Genomic DNA, 18,683 nt, shown 5'->3' with positions numbered 1-18,683 from the left:
TCTCGCAGTCCTATGTGTTCCATTATGATATTGAAGTCAGACCCAGATCTCGCCATAGAATTTTCGTCGTCCTACCAAATTTTTCGGACAATCGTCGCCCACGCCCTTAACTTGGACTGCGTCGATCCGGCCTCGGCTTAACCAAGTTTATTAACGTAGTCCTCTGGCCTTCACTGCCAAACAGTCTGCTCTTCATTCCCCTTTACTCCGTTATGGCCCGGCACTCATTTTCTAAACTCCAAGACAGATCGCGGCCAGTTTATTATCCATACGTTCACTCTCCGAATCCAAGGCCACCGTGGCACAGAGGTTAGCATATCCGCCTATGACGCTGAACGCCTGGTTTCGAGTCCTGGTAAGACCATCAGAAAAAAATTTAAGCGGTGGTATGGGTAAAATTTGCAATTTATGTTCACTCTCGACGTCTTGCGTTAACACCAGACTACCGCAAGCAGTCGAAAACAGATCTCAGTCCCTGGGTTCTCAATGACAACCTATAGGCCCACACTATCCTCTAGCTTTGATCCATCTGTTTACCTTGAATTTCCAGATGGCAATTCCAAAGTGCAGTCAATCCAAGACTGTACATCTGGCAGCAGTTTCTCGCACCCGACCTAAGAAAATGATACCGATTTTGGTACCAAAATGTCCGAATTTTGATAGGATCATTTAGTCACCATCATATATTTCCTAGTTGTACCTATATGCCAAATTTCGGACCTCTAGCTCCATCTGTAAAGAAAGTACCAATTTTGGAACCAAAATGCTCGAATTGTGAAAAAGCCATTTAGTCACCCATCATATATTTCCTAGTTGTACCTACATGCCAAATTTCGGACCTCAAGCGCCATCTGAACAGAAAGTACAAAATGATACCAATTTTGGTACCAAAATGTTCGAATTTAAAAAAAAAACATTTAGTCACCCATCATATATTTTTTGTTGTACCTACATGCCAAATTTCGGACCTCAAGCCATCTGAACAGAAAGTATAAAATGATACCAATTTTGGTACCAAAATGTACGAATTTTAAACAGATCATTTAGTCACCCATCATATATTTCCTAGTTGTACCTACATGACAAATTTCAAACCTCAAGCACCATCTGTAAAGAAACTACCAATTTTGGTACTAAAATGTTCAAATTGTGAAAAAGCCATTTAGACGCCCGTCATATATATCTAAGTTTTACGTACATGCCAAATTTCGGACCCCTAGCTCCATCCATAAAGAGAGTACCAAATGGTACCAATTTTGGTACCAATATGTGCGAATTAAAAAAAGACCATAGTCACCCACTTTTCCTTGTTGTACGTGCATGCCAAATTTCAGACCCCTAGCTCCATCCATAAAGAGAGTACCAAATGGTACCAATTTTGGTACCAATATGTATGAAAAGATCATTTAGTCACCCATCATAAATTTCTTGTTGTACCTACGTGCCAAATTTCAGACCTCTAGCTCCATCTGTAAAGAAAGTACCACGTGGTACCAATTGCGGTACTAAACACACGTTTTCTCCCGTTGACAGTAAATTTTTTCCATTTTTATACCCACCACCAAAGGATGGGGTATATTCATTTTGTCATACCGTTTGCAACACATCGAAATATCCCTTTCCGACCCTAGAAAGTATACATATTCTTGATCAGCGTTAAAATCTAAGACGATCTAGCCATGTCCGTCCGTCTGTCTGTTGAAATGACCCTACAGTCTTCACAAATGGATATATTGAGCTGAAACTTTACACAGTTTTTTTTTTTTTGTCTATAAACAGGTTTAGTTCGGAGATTGGGTATATCGGACAATATCTTGAGGGTCTAGGCCCATAAAAGCCAAATTTTTAACCCGTTTTTACTGAAATTTGGGACAGTTACAGTTGTCCTGGGCCAGTCAACATCCCACTTTAATTTAATCAGATCGGTCCAGATTTGGATATAGGAGCCATATAGACCGATCTCTCGATTTAAGGCCCATAAAAGGCGCAACTATTGCCCGATTATGCCAAAATTTTGGACAGTGAGTTGTGTTGGGCACCTTAACATATTTTGCAATTTGGCCCAGATCGGTTCAGATGCGGATATAGGTGCCATATAGACCGATCTCTCGATTTTATGTTAGGGCCCATAAAAGGCGCATTTATTGTCCGATGTCGCCAAAATTTGGGACAGTGAGTTGTGGTGGGCCCCTTCACATCTTTTTTCAATTTGGCCTAGATCGGTTCAGACTCGGATATAGCTGCCATATAGACCGATCTCTCGATATAAGGTTTTGGGCCCATAAAAGGCGCATTTATTGTTCGATGTCGCCGAAATTTGAAACAGTGACCATATAGACCGATCTCTCGATATAAGGTTTTGGGCCCATAAAAGGCGAATTTATTGTTCGATGTCGCCGAAATTTGAAACAGTGAGTTGTGTTAGGCCCTTCAATATTATTCTTTAATTTAATTCTCAGATCGGTTCAGATTTAGATATAGCTACCATATAGACCGATCTCTCGATATAAGGTTTTGGGCCTATTAGATTGGGAGATTAGGTGGAGAGAAGGAGTGCCGGCCCATAACGGAGTAAGGGAAATGAAAGGCCAAACGATTTGGCGGTGAAAACCATAGGACTGCCGTCAATAAACTTGGTTAACCCGAAGCCTTTCGAGCCGACACAGTCCGAGTTAAGGGAGTGGGCGACGAATGCGCATGCAACATTGTGGAACAGCGAAACGGTCGGTAGGACGGCGAAAATCCTATGGGGGGATCCAGATCGTGAGAAGACGAGGCTATTACTGAAAGGAAGCAATAAGCAATAAGCAATAAGCTATTGGTATCATAACGGGACACAGGACTACGAGCTCACTTATGTAAAATCGGTGTGGCAAGTGATAGCATGTGTAGGACATGCGGGGAAGATGATGAGACATTGGAACATTTCCTTTGTCATTGCCCGGCTTTCGCGTCCAACAGATACCGGTACTTAGGTGGAGACACAATATCAGACATGAACCAACTTAGGGGAGTGGCATTGAAAAGAATTAAGGATTTTGTAAGTTGCACGGAATTCCTAACTTAAAATTTTCTTTTTAGAGGCTACTTTATAGTTTTTAGAGCTCACAACAAGCCGATTACTGGCTTAGGTGTAAGTCCACATTGTGGCATGGGGCGGATTAATATCTGCACTCTATTTTCAACCTAACTTACCGAACCTAATCCGATTTCGCTCAAATTTGACACAGTGACTAATGTTAGGCTTTTCGAAATCCGTGTCGTATATGGTTCAGACAGGTCTATGTTTGGATATGGCTATCTAAAAGACCAATATTTTGTTCTGCAAAATTAAACAATGACCTGTTTCTTTTCACCCTCATCCTTTTGCTCCACATGTCTTTTAAATCAAAATTCTACTTCTATCCATCCGCCCTGTACAAAGTTGACCCAGTTCGTACAATTTTGGTACTTTTTTTAGTACCTACTTCTTTTTTTAGTACCTACTTCTTTCCACTTCTTCTCTTATAATCACCAATTAAGGTTGCCATAGTGTTCCTAAGTTCCCAAATTTAGAGCTCTAATTCAATTAACAAAGAAAGTACCAATTTCGGTACTAAACGAACTATTTTTCCCACTTCCGGTACGATTTTCCAAACTTTCTATTGCCAAATCTTATTTTTTCAAGATGCTTTTTAATTAGAGTCCGAGAAGGTAATTCTAGCCCTTTCCGTTCGCGCTAGCCAAATATGTATCATTTCCTACTCTTTTGTACCTAAACGTACGAATGTCACCAAATCCAGACTTATGCCGTGCCTACAAACCAAGACCAATATTCATGCAAAATTTCATTTCACAGATGAGTAAATATATGTAACATCTATATTGAGGTAATTTATTTATGTAAACACTACCTACATTTTCTTGCCCTAATACACTTTTTTCTTTTCATACTATTACAACATAACTTTTTCAGCTGACAATTTCTTCAAGCCTATTTAATATTCACAATACATATCAGCCCGTACGATAAAACTTTGTAAAAACCAACAACAGCAAACATTATTTAACTTCAATGTTAATATTGCAATTTATTTATTGGTGCCCGATCTATAGGGGCCATGATGGATTACATTGTCTTGAACTGAACGGTGGCATGTAGGCTTCTTTAATGAACGCTGTAAACGGTGTGGTGCCGGGGTATGGTTGCTGGTTCATAGCCCACTTTAGAATTCACAAAACGGGAAAATGGCCTATCCATACATACAAGTGGTTTATATTGCTTACAATGTTGCCTTGCAAAATTCCCAGATGTTGTTTAGCCATAAACAGCCATAACGCACAACACCAAAGAGAAAATAGTACTAAAATCATTATAAAGAGAACTTTGAGCATAATGCTCTTTTTTTAATTATTGCCCATATTCAACTCTTAGTTGAGCGATGGAAAAGACCGGTTGAGAGAGTGGCAAACTTGTTTTGGCATTTGATGAAAATTGCCGGCTTTTTGTAACTAAACTAAACGTGAGATGAGAGTAGATGTCCAACATACACCAGAAATAAGAGACCAGAGCTATAAAGAGTTATTTGAACTTTTAAGAGGTTTTGAATTGAATTTGATTCAATTCTTACTTCAATTATTATAAATTTGTATTTAACAATTAAAAACCCGAACAAAGCGCTTATCAATTGAATTGCTTAATTACTTTTAAATTATTTTGGTTTTTTTTTTTTCACTAATGACTAAAAATGCATTATGCTATTCAATATTTGATTAGAATTATTCTTTTATAATTATTGTATATTAGAAGATGCCCAAATTGCCAGATATTCTTTGAAATCTTCATGGTAGTAAACGCTTCAAAGTAATTGCCTCAATCGAAAAACTTACGAAACAAACTTGATTACTAGTTTAACTTGACTTCTGGCTCTTGCAGATTTATTTATTTTATTGCTAATCACTTTATGTTTGGCATAATTACATTTACAATAAGAAAACTGCTTAACTTGGAATCATTGAAACTTTATATTATTGCTGACAAATGTCTAATGTCAAATGGCTAACAAGCCCAAGTTGTAATTAAAGGCTGGTTTAAGAGCGTCGCGTGGTCCACTAGGTCTACTAACATTCCATTAGGGAACTGCGAGCAAACTTCCCACATATCAATCATTGTTGTCCGATTCAAGTTTAAGCTTAACGATAAAGGTCCTCCTTTTTATTTCCGAGTCTGAAGGGCAAACGGACGTGACTGGTCAGAGGTGTTAACCAGATCATGTGCAAATTTTAAAGCCCTAGGTGGTCCAAATATTTCAGTTGGTCTCCTCGAGATGTCAAACTTTGTGAGGGCTGCCAAATCTTCATTTGTGGTTCGATTTATACATTTTTCCTGTATAGTGCTCAAAAATCATTGCAAATTCTCTACAATATCTCTTTTTATTTCATATTTATTATAACTTAGTGCATTTGTTTGTAACACCTAGAAGGAAGAGAGATAGACCCATTGATAAGTATACCGATCGACTCAGAATCACTTTCTGGTTCGATTTGTCCGTCTGTCTTTCTGTCTGTCCATCCGTCTGTCCATGTTAATTTGTGTACAAACACTACAGTACGCAGTTTTCATCCGACCGACTTCAAATTTGGCACAGGCCTGTTTTTCGGCTGTCGGATGTATTACAGAAGTACAAGGCAATTATTATCGCCTTGCAGGAAGTGCGATGGACTGGGAATGGCGTCACTACAACACCAAACGGTGACGAACTATACTATAGCTGCCATAACACGAGGCATGAATTTGGCTGTGGATTTGTGGTTAGTAGGAGACTGAAACACCTTGTCTCCAGCTTTACTCCGGTGGATGAGAGGCTATCCACAATCCGCATAAAAGCCAAATTTTTCAACATCAGCCTTATTTGTGCCCATGCCCCGACGGAAGACAAAGACGAGCAGACCAAGGATATTTTCTACGAGCCCCTAGAGAAAGAATATGACCGCTGCCCCGCCTATGATATTAAAATCGTTCTGGGAGATTTTAATGCGAAAATAGCGAAGGAAGACATCTTTGGTCCAACAGTCGGAAAGTTTAGCATCCACGAGATAATTTCCAGTAATGGGTTGAGGCTGATAGATTTCGCCGCTGCAAAAAACATGGTAGTTAGTAGCATCACATTTCAACAAAAAAAATTTACAAATCAACATGGCTGTCACCCGATCAAAACACAAGAAACCAAATTGATCACGTTGTGATAGATGGAAGGCATTCACCCAGCGTGTTAGATGTACGATCGATCCGTGGAGCGAATATTGATTCGGATCATAACCTCGTTGCAGCAAAGGTTCACACCCGTTTTAACATGGCGAGGAAAGTACGATCTGACACTGCACGGAAGCTGGACATTGGAAAGCTGCAAATACAACAAATAGCAGCGGCATACTCCACTCGACTAACCCAACTGCTTCATGAAAGCACTCCTTGTTCCGATGATATAATGGCGCAGTGGCAAACTATTGCCCACTCCATGGAAAATGCCGCGAAATCCGTACTTGGGTACCTGAAGCCTCCTCCGGGAAACCCATGGTACGACCAAAAGTGTTGAGATGCTACTGAAGCCAAGAATGCGGCATATAGAGCAATCCTGCCATCAGTAGCAACGCACCAGAAGAAGGAGAGGTATCGGGAGAAAAGGAGAGAGGAGAAACGTCTATTCCGCAGAAAGAAAAAGGAAATAGAAAGACGTGAGTGCGAGCGAATTGAGGTTTACAGGAGTCAGTATGAAGTCCGGAAATTCTACCAAAGAATTAAACATCAAACCGATGGCTTTGGTGCAGGCACATCCTCCTGCAGATGCAAAGAAGGAAATCTGGTAACTGACACAGATAACATGCTGTGGATATGGAAAAAACATTTTACCCAACTACTAGTGTCCGACGTTGACGGCGAAGCGGATACCGCAGAACCATTCCCTGATGATGGTAGAGAATGTTTATCTCCTAGTCAGAATGAGGTCCAAGTAGCAGTGATCCGACTGAAGAACAATAAGGTAGCAGAAGCCGACGGTTACCCGCTGAATTATTTAAGAAAGGAGGGGACACGCTGATAAAGCGTATGCATCAGCTTATCTGCGCAATCTGGCTAGAAGAACGCATACCCGATGATTGGAACCTCAGCATACTATGTCCCGTACACAAGAAAGGAGACAAGACGGAATGTGCCAACTACAGAGGAATAAGCAGAGATGGCCTGTCAGAAACAGTGACGTATATGACATACATTTCCGACGTATATTACATACGTCGAAAACGTCGTAAACCTAGCCAAAAAACTAGGTTTCTGACAGAAAAAAAATTCGAACGAAAATATGTCGAATTTTTGATCTGATTAACTAAAAATTTTGGCATAAGTAATTTTTTCCTCCTGGAGACGAACAATATTGAAATTGGAAAAAATCGGTTCAGAATTAGAAAAAGCTACACGATTTTTACCAATATTGCAATAATCTGGTCATTTGTTAACCGATCTTCACGAATTATGGCACACGCAAAATTCTCAACAATACAGGTGAAATTCATAAACATCGGTTTCTTTGGTTTAGATATTGCTCCCATATATATGTATTGCCTGATTTTTACTAATTGAGGCTTTTTATCGATGGGTACCACGATGGGTACGCTATGTATGCGGAATCTGGTCTAAATTGAATCAGACTTGGATATAGCTCCCATATCCATATACGAATTGCCGGTTTAAAACTATAAATCCGTAGTAGAGACAATTTTCCTATTTGGACAAAATTTAATATATTATTGATTTTTTTTGTCACATTTATATTTCGATATAGCTTTTATGTATATAGGTTTCGATCGATTTTCAACTATAAGGTCAAAGTTCAGCCATATCGGTGCAGAATTAATTATTACATCCATGTTATTATAACGGTAAATTTGCATTTATAATTCAGGTGTAGGGTATTATATAGTCGGCACCGATTTCCCTGGATTTTGATTATTATTACAATAACAATAACATGTTATGGTGTTTTGAGATCACATTTTATTTAAACGAACTTAAAAATAATTCAGGTTTTAAATACAATGCTAATGTATTTTCTTGTGCTAAAAAAATATGTTTTTTAAAGCTAATACATATTAAAATATTGCATTAAATCATAAAATTTGTTTAATAACAAAAAGGTACTTCAGTTTTGAAACATACAAATTATTTTGTATTTAAGTTAAAAATTATCTTATATTAAGATACCAAATTTTAATTTTCTTTTTCGCTACAATCTGTTTCATCGTTAGCACGATAGTAGTCGTCCTTGTTTTCATTTATTTTTAAGGAAAAATAAACTTTAATTTTTTAGACCGCTCTGCATCCAACCTATTTCGTAAATCAGTGTGGACGTGCGACCAGTTTGAAAAAATACCTTCCAGTTCAGCTGTTGAAGCTGGAATCATAAGAAGTTTTTGTGCAAAAATTGCCAGTGATTTATGTCTGTTTGCAGCCATATCCCAGAATAAATCAGGCTTTGTGGTTTTTTCCATTAATAGGGCGAGAAATCCCGTAGACTTTTTGTATTCTAAAAGTGACTGCAACCCATCTTCGTCAAGATTTTCCAACAAAAAGTCTTCCACCATTTCATTCAGTTGACTACCCTTGTAAAGCGGGTGTAACATATTAGCTGTGAGGCTGTATTTATTAAAAACATTACTGGTTTTGCATCTTTCTGTGGCTACCTCATATAATTTTGGATTTGCTGAAGCAAGTAGATTTATCCATTCTTCTGTTGCATCCGCAATAGAATTTACAGACTTCTGACAATTTTTTATCAGTATAGCAACAGGATTTAACAAATCTAGTAGCTCCTTAACCGAGTGAATGAAATCTTCCTTAAAAAGTAGTTCACTTACTGAAGGTTTTACGTAAGGTTTTCCGTCGGTGTTAGTTTCTGCACTTATTTGTTTCATTCTGGCTATGTTATTAATTAACCAAAAAAGACCATCACGTTCGCTGCACCATCTAGTTGCGCACGGCAATTTTGGTTTAGCTCCTCCAAGCATAGTTAATTTTTTTTCAAGGTTAGCTTTTTTAAATTCATTGACAATTTTATGCACCTTTGCAAGAACTGAGCTATTATCGGGATTGTCTTCCTGCATAACGAAGCAATCATCAATTTGTTGAGACTGTAACCGTGTGTGACGTCTTTGGCTAATTACAGAAACATTATTTAATTCTGTACCACTGCCGTATTTGCGTATTAAATCCTTGGATAATAAGTTTCCAATGTGGGCATTACACGTTGTGTGAATTAAGTCTATAATACAGCCCATTGACATCATATTGGCAGCGTTGTCCGTTACCACAGCAAAAACTTCAACTTTATATCGATCTTTGGCCAAGGCAACAGCATTCTTTACCATCTCTGCAAGGTTTTCCGAAGATTCCCTCATAGGATTCTAAAAAAATTCTATGATCACAGTTGTGCAATAATGCAGCTACATTTTTTGTGTTCGATGCAGAATTTTTCCATCCATCAATTAGCAAAACAGAATGGGCACTCTCCTTCAAAAAATTTCCATTTAAATCAATTTGTTCTTTGTGCACAGCATCCAAGAGTGGACCAGCAAATCTTTTTCTGCTTGGTGGTTTATGAGTTGGTTGCATTGCGTTACAAAATTCCTTAAAGTATTTATTGCTTGCTGCAACAAAAGGTACATTGCAAGCGAAAAAAACCTGGCGGCCCAAATATCAAGTCTTTCTTTATCAGTCTTTGTTACTTTACGAAAAAAATGTTTAATTTTTGTTTGGGTGTTTGATGTCGTTGGAGAAGATGCCTTAAAAGATACAATATTAATAAAAATTATAATTACAAATTATAATACTTACATCCGATTCTGCAATACGAGCTTCAGAGTCTTCGTCATCCGGATCAAGGTGGCATTTTTTCCTAGAAAGTTGATAAAATGCAATATAGAAAACTCAATAGTTTTGTAAGACAAACGACTTACCGATGTAATTGCATTCTTTTAATAGCCGTGTTTCGAATAAATTGCTTGCATTTTATGCATTGAGCAATAGTTTTTCCCTTTTCACTTTTTTTTGAGTAGCCATACCAATGGGAATGAAATGGTCTACCTCCAGTAGCGCCAGAACTTTCGCTAAATCCCTCTGGCTGTTGCGAGTTATTGGGTGGTTGCAACATTTTTATTTATTAATTATTTCTTATCCTTTTGCAAAATTATTTGTTTCTCCCGCTTTAATTTGCTTTTTGATAGCTGTTGATAACGACATATGTTATAAAATGAATGACATCTGAGGTAGTGTCAAGTGAAATTTTTTTACATATAAACTCTTCTTTATACAACAAATAAGTGACAATAATATTTGTTAAAAATCAAACTTTTACACTGAGTTATTAAGGTTTATGACGTTTGCGACTTTTTCTACGTTTTATACAAGTATACGACGTTTTCGACTTTTACAACTTTTTGACAGTCGGAAACCTAAAAAATCGTCTTACGGACCATCTCTGGGAATAAGTCTCCTCCCCATCGCATACAAGATACTCTCGAGCGTACTGTGTGAAAGATTAAAACCTAAAGTCAATGAGATAATTGGGCCCTATCAATGCGGCTTTAGACCTGGTAAATCCAACCTAGACCAGATATTCACACTGCGCCAAATCCTGGAAAAGACCCGAGAAGGACAAATCAACACCTACCACCTCTTTGTTGACTACAAAGTAGCCTTCGATACTCCTTTACGTTCAAAGGTATTTCAAGCCATGTCTGAGTTTGGTATCCCAGCAAAATTAATAAGACTCAGGATGACACTTGCTGATACGCGTTCCTCAGTAAGAATAGGAAAGAATCTCTCCGAACCATTTAATGCCAAACGAGGTTTCAGACAAGGAGACAGCCTATCGTGTGATCTCTTTAATATCCTGCTGGAGAAGATTATACGAGATGCAGAAGTGAATAGATATGGCACACTAATCACAAGAGAGCACATGCTACTTGCCTATGCCGACGATATCGATATCATACGTCGGTCAACGGAAGTAGTAACTGCAGCCTTTGAAAGAGAGAGAGTCAATGAAAATGGGTCTAACAGTAAATGGAGATAAGACGAAATGGATGGTTTCAACTCCCAAAATGCTTTGTACAAACGATCAGATAAAGAAAATGGAGATAGTTGAGAACAACAACTTTGAGTTAGTCTGCAACTTTATCTACCTCGGCACCGCCGTAACCGAAATGAATGACACCAATTTTGACATAAAGTGGAGAATAATACTGGCAAACATATGCTACTTTGAGTTAAGTACGCATTTTAAAAACAAGGCCACCTCTCTATAGACGATGATTACACTATACAAGACACTGATACTATCTATCTGAGGGATGTGTACTTGTGAAAGCAGACGAGGCAGTGCTTGGAGTATTTGAAAGAAATATTCTTCATAAGATATATGGACCAGTTTGGGTTAATGGAAAATATATAGGCGTCGTATGAAGCACGAACTGTATGCGCTATATGATGCTATTGTTGTATAGTTACAAGTATCAAAATACAACGGCTGCGTTGGCTAGGTCATGTTGTCAGAATGGATGAAGAAGCTCCAGCAAAGAAGTCTTTTGATGGCAAACACGGTGGTACACGCAAACCGGGACAACTAAAAGCCCGATGGAAAGATCAATTGATGGAGACACCTCAAAACTTGGTGTCAGAGATTATAAGATGAGAGCAGAAGATCGAGGCGCTTGGAACGCTATTCTACGTTCGGCTAGGGGAACAAATGTTCTTTCACAGTCAATTAAGGTTAATAAGTAAAAGTAAGTAACATTCGCAAGTTGTTTGACTTTTTAAAGCAGTCTGGATAATTTAACGGTAGGAATTGCAAGGCATCTTGCATATCCTCTTCCTGTGGTATAACAATAGACGAATACGTCTAAGTGAGTCTAATGACAAACTGCCACATAAACCTAACATAACAGTCTCCAGATTTAGTTCCAGGAATTTGACCGCTCCAATCGGAGTGGTCCATTGGAGTGATGACAGGTAATTGTTGTCATGGGTGTTGCATGCCAGACGGATATTGGGAATGGTATCATCTAACATTAAGCGATGTAAGTTTAGTAGGCTACACAATTAATTCTGGGGCCTAATTACCGCATCGTGATCGAGTGCGCTTTCGTATTAAATGAAGTTTCATCTCGAATATAATGGATGTTATACCACTTTTATACCCATTGTAATATTAAGTTTTTTATAAATTATGATAAATTTAAACATTCGCGTTCTTACATTTCAAAAATTCACGTTCAATAAAGATATACATAACTCACAATAGAGAGCTTTCGATTTTACGATTTTACTCGTTCACGTATGCGCTAATTCGGCCCCTGGTATTTCTCATCATCTGCAATGGGTGATAGGCACCCAACAATGACTATATTCGGCTGGTATTATTTGTCCATCGACTATGACTTTAAGCTTCATTTAAAAATCTTTCGTCCGAGTTGTAAATAGTGTGTCTGACGATTTCGTGGGAGAAATTTTCGAGTTGCGATTCCATAAAAATTATGGAATATAGAAGATAAAAGTTTATTCTTTCACCCAATTGATGTAATTCCCTATCGTCAGGACAGAGCAGTCAACCGCGTACGTTATTTTCTCCAAACCAGTTGGTTAGTGGTGGAAAGAGCTTAGAAAGTTTGTGGTCAAACAGGAGCGGGAAGATAACACCCCCTTGGCGAATCACTTTTTAACTCTACAGGACTTCAACTTCGTATTTCTTAACTCTACGCATTACTAGCGACCGCATAAGTACTTTATAAACCACCTGACTTTATCCGATGGTCAGTGGATAAGGGGTTTGAAGAGGATAAGTGTATAACACACCAAATTTTAACCAAATCGTCCAAATCAATTTTCTAAAAACTCAGAAAACATAGGAAATTCGGTTTATATGGAGGTTAAATCTATTTATATCGCCAAAGGAACGAAAAGTGAAAGGGTGCGGTGAAAGGGCGCGGTGAAGTGCATCATTTCTGAAACCATAGCAGCTATATCCATATATGGGCCAATCTCCACCATATTCAGGCTATATAAGGATCCAAAGCAATATTTTATGAGCCTAAGAATTTTAATCCGGAGATCGGTATATGTGTATGACATCTATATCCAAATATAGAGCGATCTGAACTATATTGACACAGCCCACTGTGTCAAATTTCAGCGAAATTCGAGCAATGAACGTGATTTTATTGACTTAAGAAATTAAATCTGGAGATCGGTATATATGACAGCTGTATCCAAATATAGCCCTATCTTGAACATATGCGGGATAAATGTCGAAGGACATAACAGAACTCATTGTGCTAAATTTCAGCAAAATCGGTTAATAAATTCACCCTTTATGGACCTAAAAACTTAAATAGGAAGATCAGTATATATGACAGCAACATCCAAATGTGGACCAATCTGGGTCGTATTAAACAGGGATGTCGGAGATACTTTTCTGCGAAATCGAAATATAAATACGCCCGTTATTGGCCCGATACCTTAAATTGAGAGATCGGTCCATATGGCAGTTATATCGATATATAGACCGATCTTAACCATACTCGGTACGAACAACGAGGGGCCTAACGCATCTCATTGTGCCTAATTTCAACAAAATTGGTCAATAAATTCACTTTTATGGGAGTAAAACCTTAAATCGGGAGATCGGTATATATGACAGGTATATCCACATCTGGACCGATCTGGGCTAAACTGCAAAAAGATGTCGAAGAGCCTAACACAATTCACTGTCCAAATTTGCAAATTTTGCCCATGAACATTCAACTAAGGAACAGGGGCAAATTTCTCACATATCAACTCTGATTCAAGTTTAAGCTCATTGATAAGGGGCCTCCTTTTTATAGCCGACCCCGAACAGAGAGAAGTGCGACACCTCTTTGGAGAGAAGTTTTCCATGGCATAGTACCTCACAAATGTTGCCAGCATTAGGAGGGGAAAACCACCGCAGAAAAAAAATTTTTTGATGGTCTCGCCAGGATTCGAACGCCTGAACACCTGGGTGTTCAGCGTCATAGGGGGACATGCTAGCCTCTGCGCTACGGCGGCATCGGACAATAAATGCGCCTTTTATGGGCCCAAGACCCTAAATAGAGAGATCGGTCTATAAGGCAGCTATATCTAAACCTGCTAACATCTGCGCTACGGCGGCATCGGAAAATAAATGCGCCTCTTATGTGCCCAAGACCCTAAAAAGAGAGATCGGTATATATGGCAGCTATATCTAAACCTGCACCGACTTGGACCAAATTGAGCAGGAATATCGAAAGACCATACAAAACTCACTGTTTCAAATTTCAGCGAAATCGCATAATAAATGTGGCTTTAAAGGGCCTAAGGCCTTAAATCGGCAGATCGGTATTTACGGTGGCTATATCAAGGTATAGTCCGATATAGCCCATCTTCGAACTTAAACTGCCTATGAACAAAATAGAACTTGTGCAAGGTTTAAGCTCATTATATCTATTCTTAAAGACTGTAGGGTGATTTCAACAGACGGACAGCCAGACATGGCTAGATCGTCTTAGACTTTAACGACGCTCAAGATTATATATACTGTAGAGGGTCAGATATGAATATTTCGATGTGTTGCAAACGGAGAGACAAAGTGAATATACCCCCATCTTTCGGTGGTGGGTAGAATTAATATACCACCAATCAATACCGTATTGTAAAACACATAACTTCCTGAAAGTTTGTTTCTTAAGTCTTTTGTTTGCTTTCAATTTCCATATTAATCTTTCCGATTACCTTTCATCGCCCTATGTGCTGGCAACTCCCCAAGAGCAAAATAAACTGCAATTTTCAAATGTATACAGCTTAGCAGCAAAGCGCTGAGGTAAAACCAAATGTATGACGAAAAAAATGGAATGGAAATGAAATGAAAAATCTATAACATTTTATGGATATTATGGGCATATACATCTTGCCGGCATAAGTTTCGCCCCAGCATAAATTTAAAATCAGATGGGCGGCACGCTTATGACCCTTTAAGTTCAAAAACGTGGCCAAATCAAATACAAAAGTTTTCCAACATCAACATACACAAATAAAATGAACAATGAAAAACTATAACCTCAATAGTAAATGATAGCAATAAAACCAAGCCCTAAATAACTGGTAATGGCTATGAAATTGTTTTTAACCTATACCAAAGAAAATTTATGTTTGTTTTGTTGTTTTCGTTGCTAGGGGTTTTGTTTTTCAGTTCTTTTTTATTATGTGAAAAGTCTTAATAAAACAATAAGCTTGACCATAAAAACTAATAATTTTATTATTTTGTGTTAAACTATCACATTATTCATTTGAAGTTTTTTTTTCTGTATAGCAAATATTTACAAAATTTAACGCCTCACTTTGGCCATCCATTTGAACATTCATTCGACCATCAACCCATCCATCTAACTACTCATTTTTTTTTTTGTTTTTTTAGTTTATTTGCTAGACAAACAAATTATTATTTGTTTAAAATTTAGTTAGTAATTTATGTCTGTTTGTCTATTTGTCTGTCCATCTGTGTCTTGGTTGCTTTAAATTTAAGCTGAAAAGTCAATGCTGATAATGTGTCTGTCACAAAAAGTAGCATTTTTTGTTGATTTTAATAGCTTGGCTTGTTATTCTGTAATCAGACTGTCAAGAGCTTCCGCCATGAGTGACATTTGTTTTCAACACAAACATACGATGTTGAAGTGGTTTGCCCTTAGCAGGGTAGAACAAAAAACAAAAAATTTGCATTTAAAACAGCAGAAGGGAAAAACTATTTTGGAGAACAATGACTTATTACATTTTGTTTGTATACCAACCAAGGAGTTTAACAAACACACAGAAGTTCTTCTATAAACCCTAATATATATAAAAACAAGTAAAAAGGCGTTAAGTTCGGCCGGGCCGAAATTTGGATACCCACCACTTCGGGTATATATGTAAACCACCATCCATCAAAATTCAGTAAAAATTGCATACCTTATGTCCCATAACAGTTATATCGAAATATGTTCCGATTTGGACCAAATACTAATAAGTACAAGTCATTGTTCAATTGTGTTTAACAAAATATAGGTCTTTTTAGTAGCTATATCTAAAAAAAATCTGTACCATATTGCAAAAGTATATCAAGAGGCATAACTTAACTCACTGTTCCAAATTTAGGCGACATCGGACAATAAAAGCGCCTTTCATGGGCCCAAAACCTTAAATCGAGAGTTCGGTCTATATGGCAGCTATATCCAAATCTGTACCGATCAGGGTCGAATTGAAGAAGAATGTCGAAGGGCCTAACACAACTCACTGTCCCAAATTTCAGTAAAATCGGATAATAAATGTGGCTTTTATGGGCCTAGGACCCTAAATCGGAGCATCAGTCTATATGGCAGCTATATCCAAATCTGGACCGATCTGAGCCAAATTGACGAAGGATGTCGAAGGGCCTAGCACAACTCACTGTCCCAAATTTCAGCATAATCGGATAATAAATGTGGATTTTATCGGCCTAAGACCCTTAATCGGAGGATCGGTCTATATGGCAGCTATATCCAACTCTGCACCGATCTGATCCAAATTGAGGAAAGATGTCGAAGGGTCTAACACAGCTCACCCTCCCAAATTTCAGCAAAATAGACAATTAAATAGCTTTTAGTGAAATACCATGCTACGAAAATAGTATATCGCTTGACTAATAGTTTAACAATATAAGTACCTTTATCTGAATCCCATATGATCTTTATTGGTCTACGAAATTAAGTTTGGACATAAGGTGTACTCCATTCTTAAAATACTTTATATCAGCCCGATATTCTCATGATATTTGATTTAGTGGTGTTTTCGGTGGTGAGGTGGTCCCCCAGGCACTTGGGTCCGAAAAAATATCAGCATCGTGCTCTTCTTTCAAATACCATTTATTTAATCCCCATATTGCCATCGGTTTAGGGGAGTTTACAGGATGAGGCGTCCCCCAAATACGTGGCCCCAAAATAGGTTATCAAATTCGTTTTCTAATCTCAAATACCTTTCATTTGAGCCACATATTGGCATGGTCGAAAAATGTTTACCATTTAGGGGGTGTTTTGGGGAAGGGGTGATGCTCTAAATACATGGTCCTTCATTTGAATATCAAATTCGAATTCTACTCCCAAATACCTATATTAGAGTCCCATATTGCGATTGTCACTAAAAATTGCTGTTTTTGGGTATTTTGGGAAAGGGATAGACCCCCAGAAAATTGGTCCCGAAAGTGGGTATGAATTCTTGCTCTACCCCCCAACACCTTTCATTTAAACACCACATTGACATGGTCGGCAAATATGCCCGATTTAGGGGTGTTTTGGGGAATGGGGTGGTCCTCAAAACACTAAGCCCGGAAAATATATAAGCAACGTGCTCTATTCTCATATATCTAAATATCATTTATTTGAACCCCATATTGCCATTGGCCTCGAAATTGAATATGAAATTTGTTCTCTAATCGCATTTAAACTCCTTATTGCAAAAGTCAGCAAATATGTCAGGTTTGGGGTATTGGCCCTAAAAACCATAAATATTTAGTTCCACTTTCTTTAAGACTCAAATTGTCTTGGTGAGCAAATACTTCCTTTTTGGGGGTTGGTATGGTGGTGAGACGTCCGCTAGACAGTTGGCCCCTAATGTTGATATCAGATACGTGGTCTACTCCCACATAACTTTAATTTGAGCCCCATATTTCCTAGTCGGCAAACATGACCGGCTTTGGAGTGTTTTGGGGGATTGGCGGCCGCTCAGTAAGTTCGCCTTGAAAATATATATCGGTTTCGTGTTCCACTTTAAAAACCCTCTTATTTGAGCCTCATGTTGCAATAGTCAGAAGATACTTATTATTTGGGTGGTATTGTGGGGGTGGCGTGGCCCCATAGACACTTTCCACGAATATTGATATTAAAAGTCGTGCTTTACTCCCAAAGACCTTCCATTTGAGCCCCATATTGCTATGGTCGTACATTTGTCCCCTTGGGGGATGTTTTTGGGGAGAGGCGGCCCCCCAAACACCTGGTCCCATATTTGGATATTCCATTCGTATTCTACATTCAAATACCTTTTATTGAAGCTCCATATTCCCATTGTCAGTAAATAAGTCCAGTTTGGGGGGTGTTTTTGGGAAGGGGTGGACCACCAGAAACGTGGTCCCACATTTGGGTATCAGATTCGTATTCTACTCGCAAATACCTTTCATTTGAGTCCCATATTGCCATGGTCGGTAAATATAACCGATTTAGGGGTGTTTTGGGGGTTGGGGTGGTCCACCTAACATTTGGTGCGACATTTGGATATCAGATACGTTTTCTTATCTAAATATATGTTTGGTAGGTTTTAGGGTGGGGCGGCCCCTCTAGGTACCGTATCCGAAATTTGGATACCAACTTTTTATTTTTAGGGTGCTATATGAGTGCACACAAAATTTCTCTTAAATTGCACCACCCATCTCCGAGATCTGGCGTTTCTGAAAAATAGGGTAAGAGGGGTGTCCGCCCACCAACCCCCTCCAGATATCAAAAAATATATAGTACCCTATTTTCACCACGGGGTCATTATGCACCATCTGTGAAAATTTCAAGAAAATCGGTTCAGCCGTTTCTGAGGAGCACACAAA

At 38.3% G+C, this 18,683-nt stretch overlaps 1 protein-coding gene across 1 annotated transcript; it reads right to left on the bottom strand.

The window, feature by feature from the left end:
* Positions 1-9,558: 9,558 nt before the first annotated feature.
* Positions 9,559-10,237, bottom strand: LOC131994008 (uncharacterized). Its single transcript, XM_059365648.1, has 3 exons — positions 9,988-10,237; positions 9,866-9,926; positions 9,559-9,813 (listed from the first exon to the last, which is right to left on the bottom strand). Exons 1-3 carry the CDS (start codon positions 10,179-10,181, stop codon positions 9,559-9,561), a joined length of 510 nt encoding a protein of 169 aa, XP_059221631.1. The 5' UTR covers positions 10,182-10,237.
* Between the last annotated feature and the right edge of the window lie 8,446 nt (positions 10,238-18,683).

This window comes from Stomoxys calcitrans, chromosome 3, assembly GCF_963082655.1.
Source record: "Stomoxys calcitrans chromosome 3, idStoCalc2.1, whole genome shotgun sequence".
NCBI classification, from domain to species: Eukaryota; Metazoa; Arthropoda; class Insecta; order Diptera; family Muscidae; genus Stomoxys; species Stomoxys calcitrans.
Note: the sequence above shows the minus strand (reverse complement) of the source record. Positions and strands in the feature narration are given on the sequence as shown.

What these genes read in the sequence shown, in the direction of transcription:
- LOC131994008 (XM_059365648.1), bottom strand. Translation starts at nt 10,181, where the DNA reads ATGTTGCAACCACCCAATAACTCGCAACAGCCAGAGGGATTTAGCGAA. An exon ending in AAAAGAATGCAATTACATCG is followed by an intron (nt 9,927 to 9,987) that starts GTAAGTCGTTTG and finishes TCAACTTTCTAG; the next exon opens with GAAAAAATGCCACCTTGATC. An exon ending in CTCGTATTGCAGAATCGGAT is followed by an intron (nt 9,814 to 9,865) that starts GTAAGTATTATA and finishes GTATCTTTTAAG; the next exon opens with GCATCTTCTCCAACGACATC.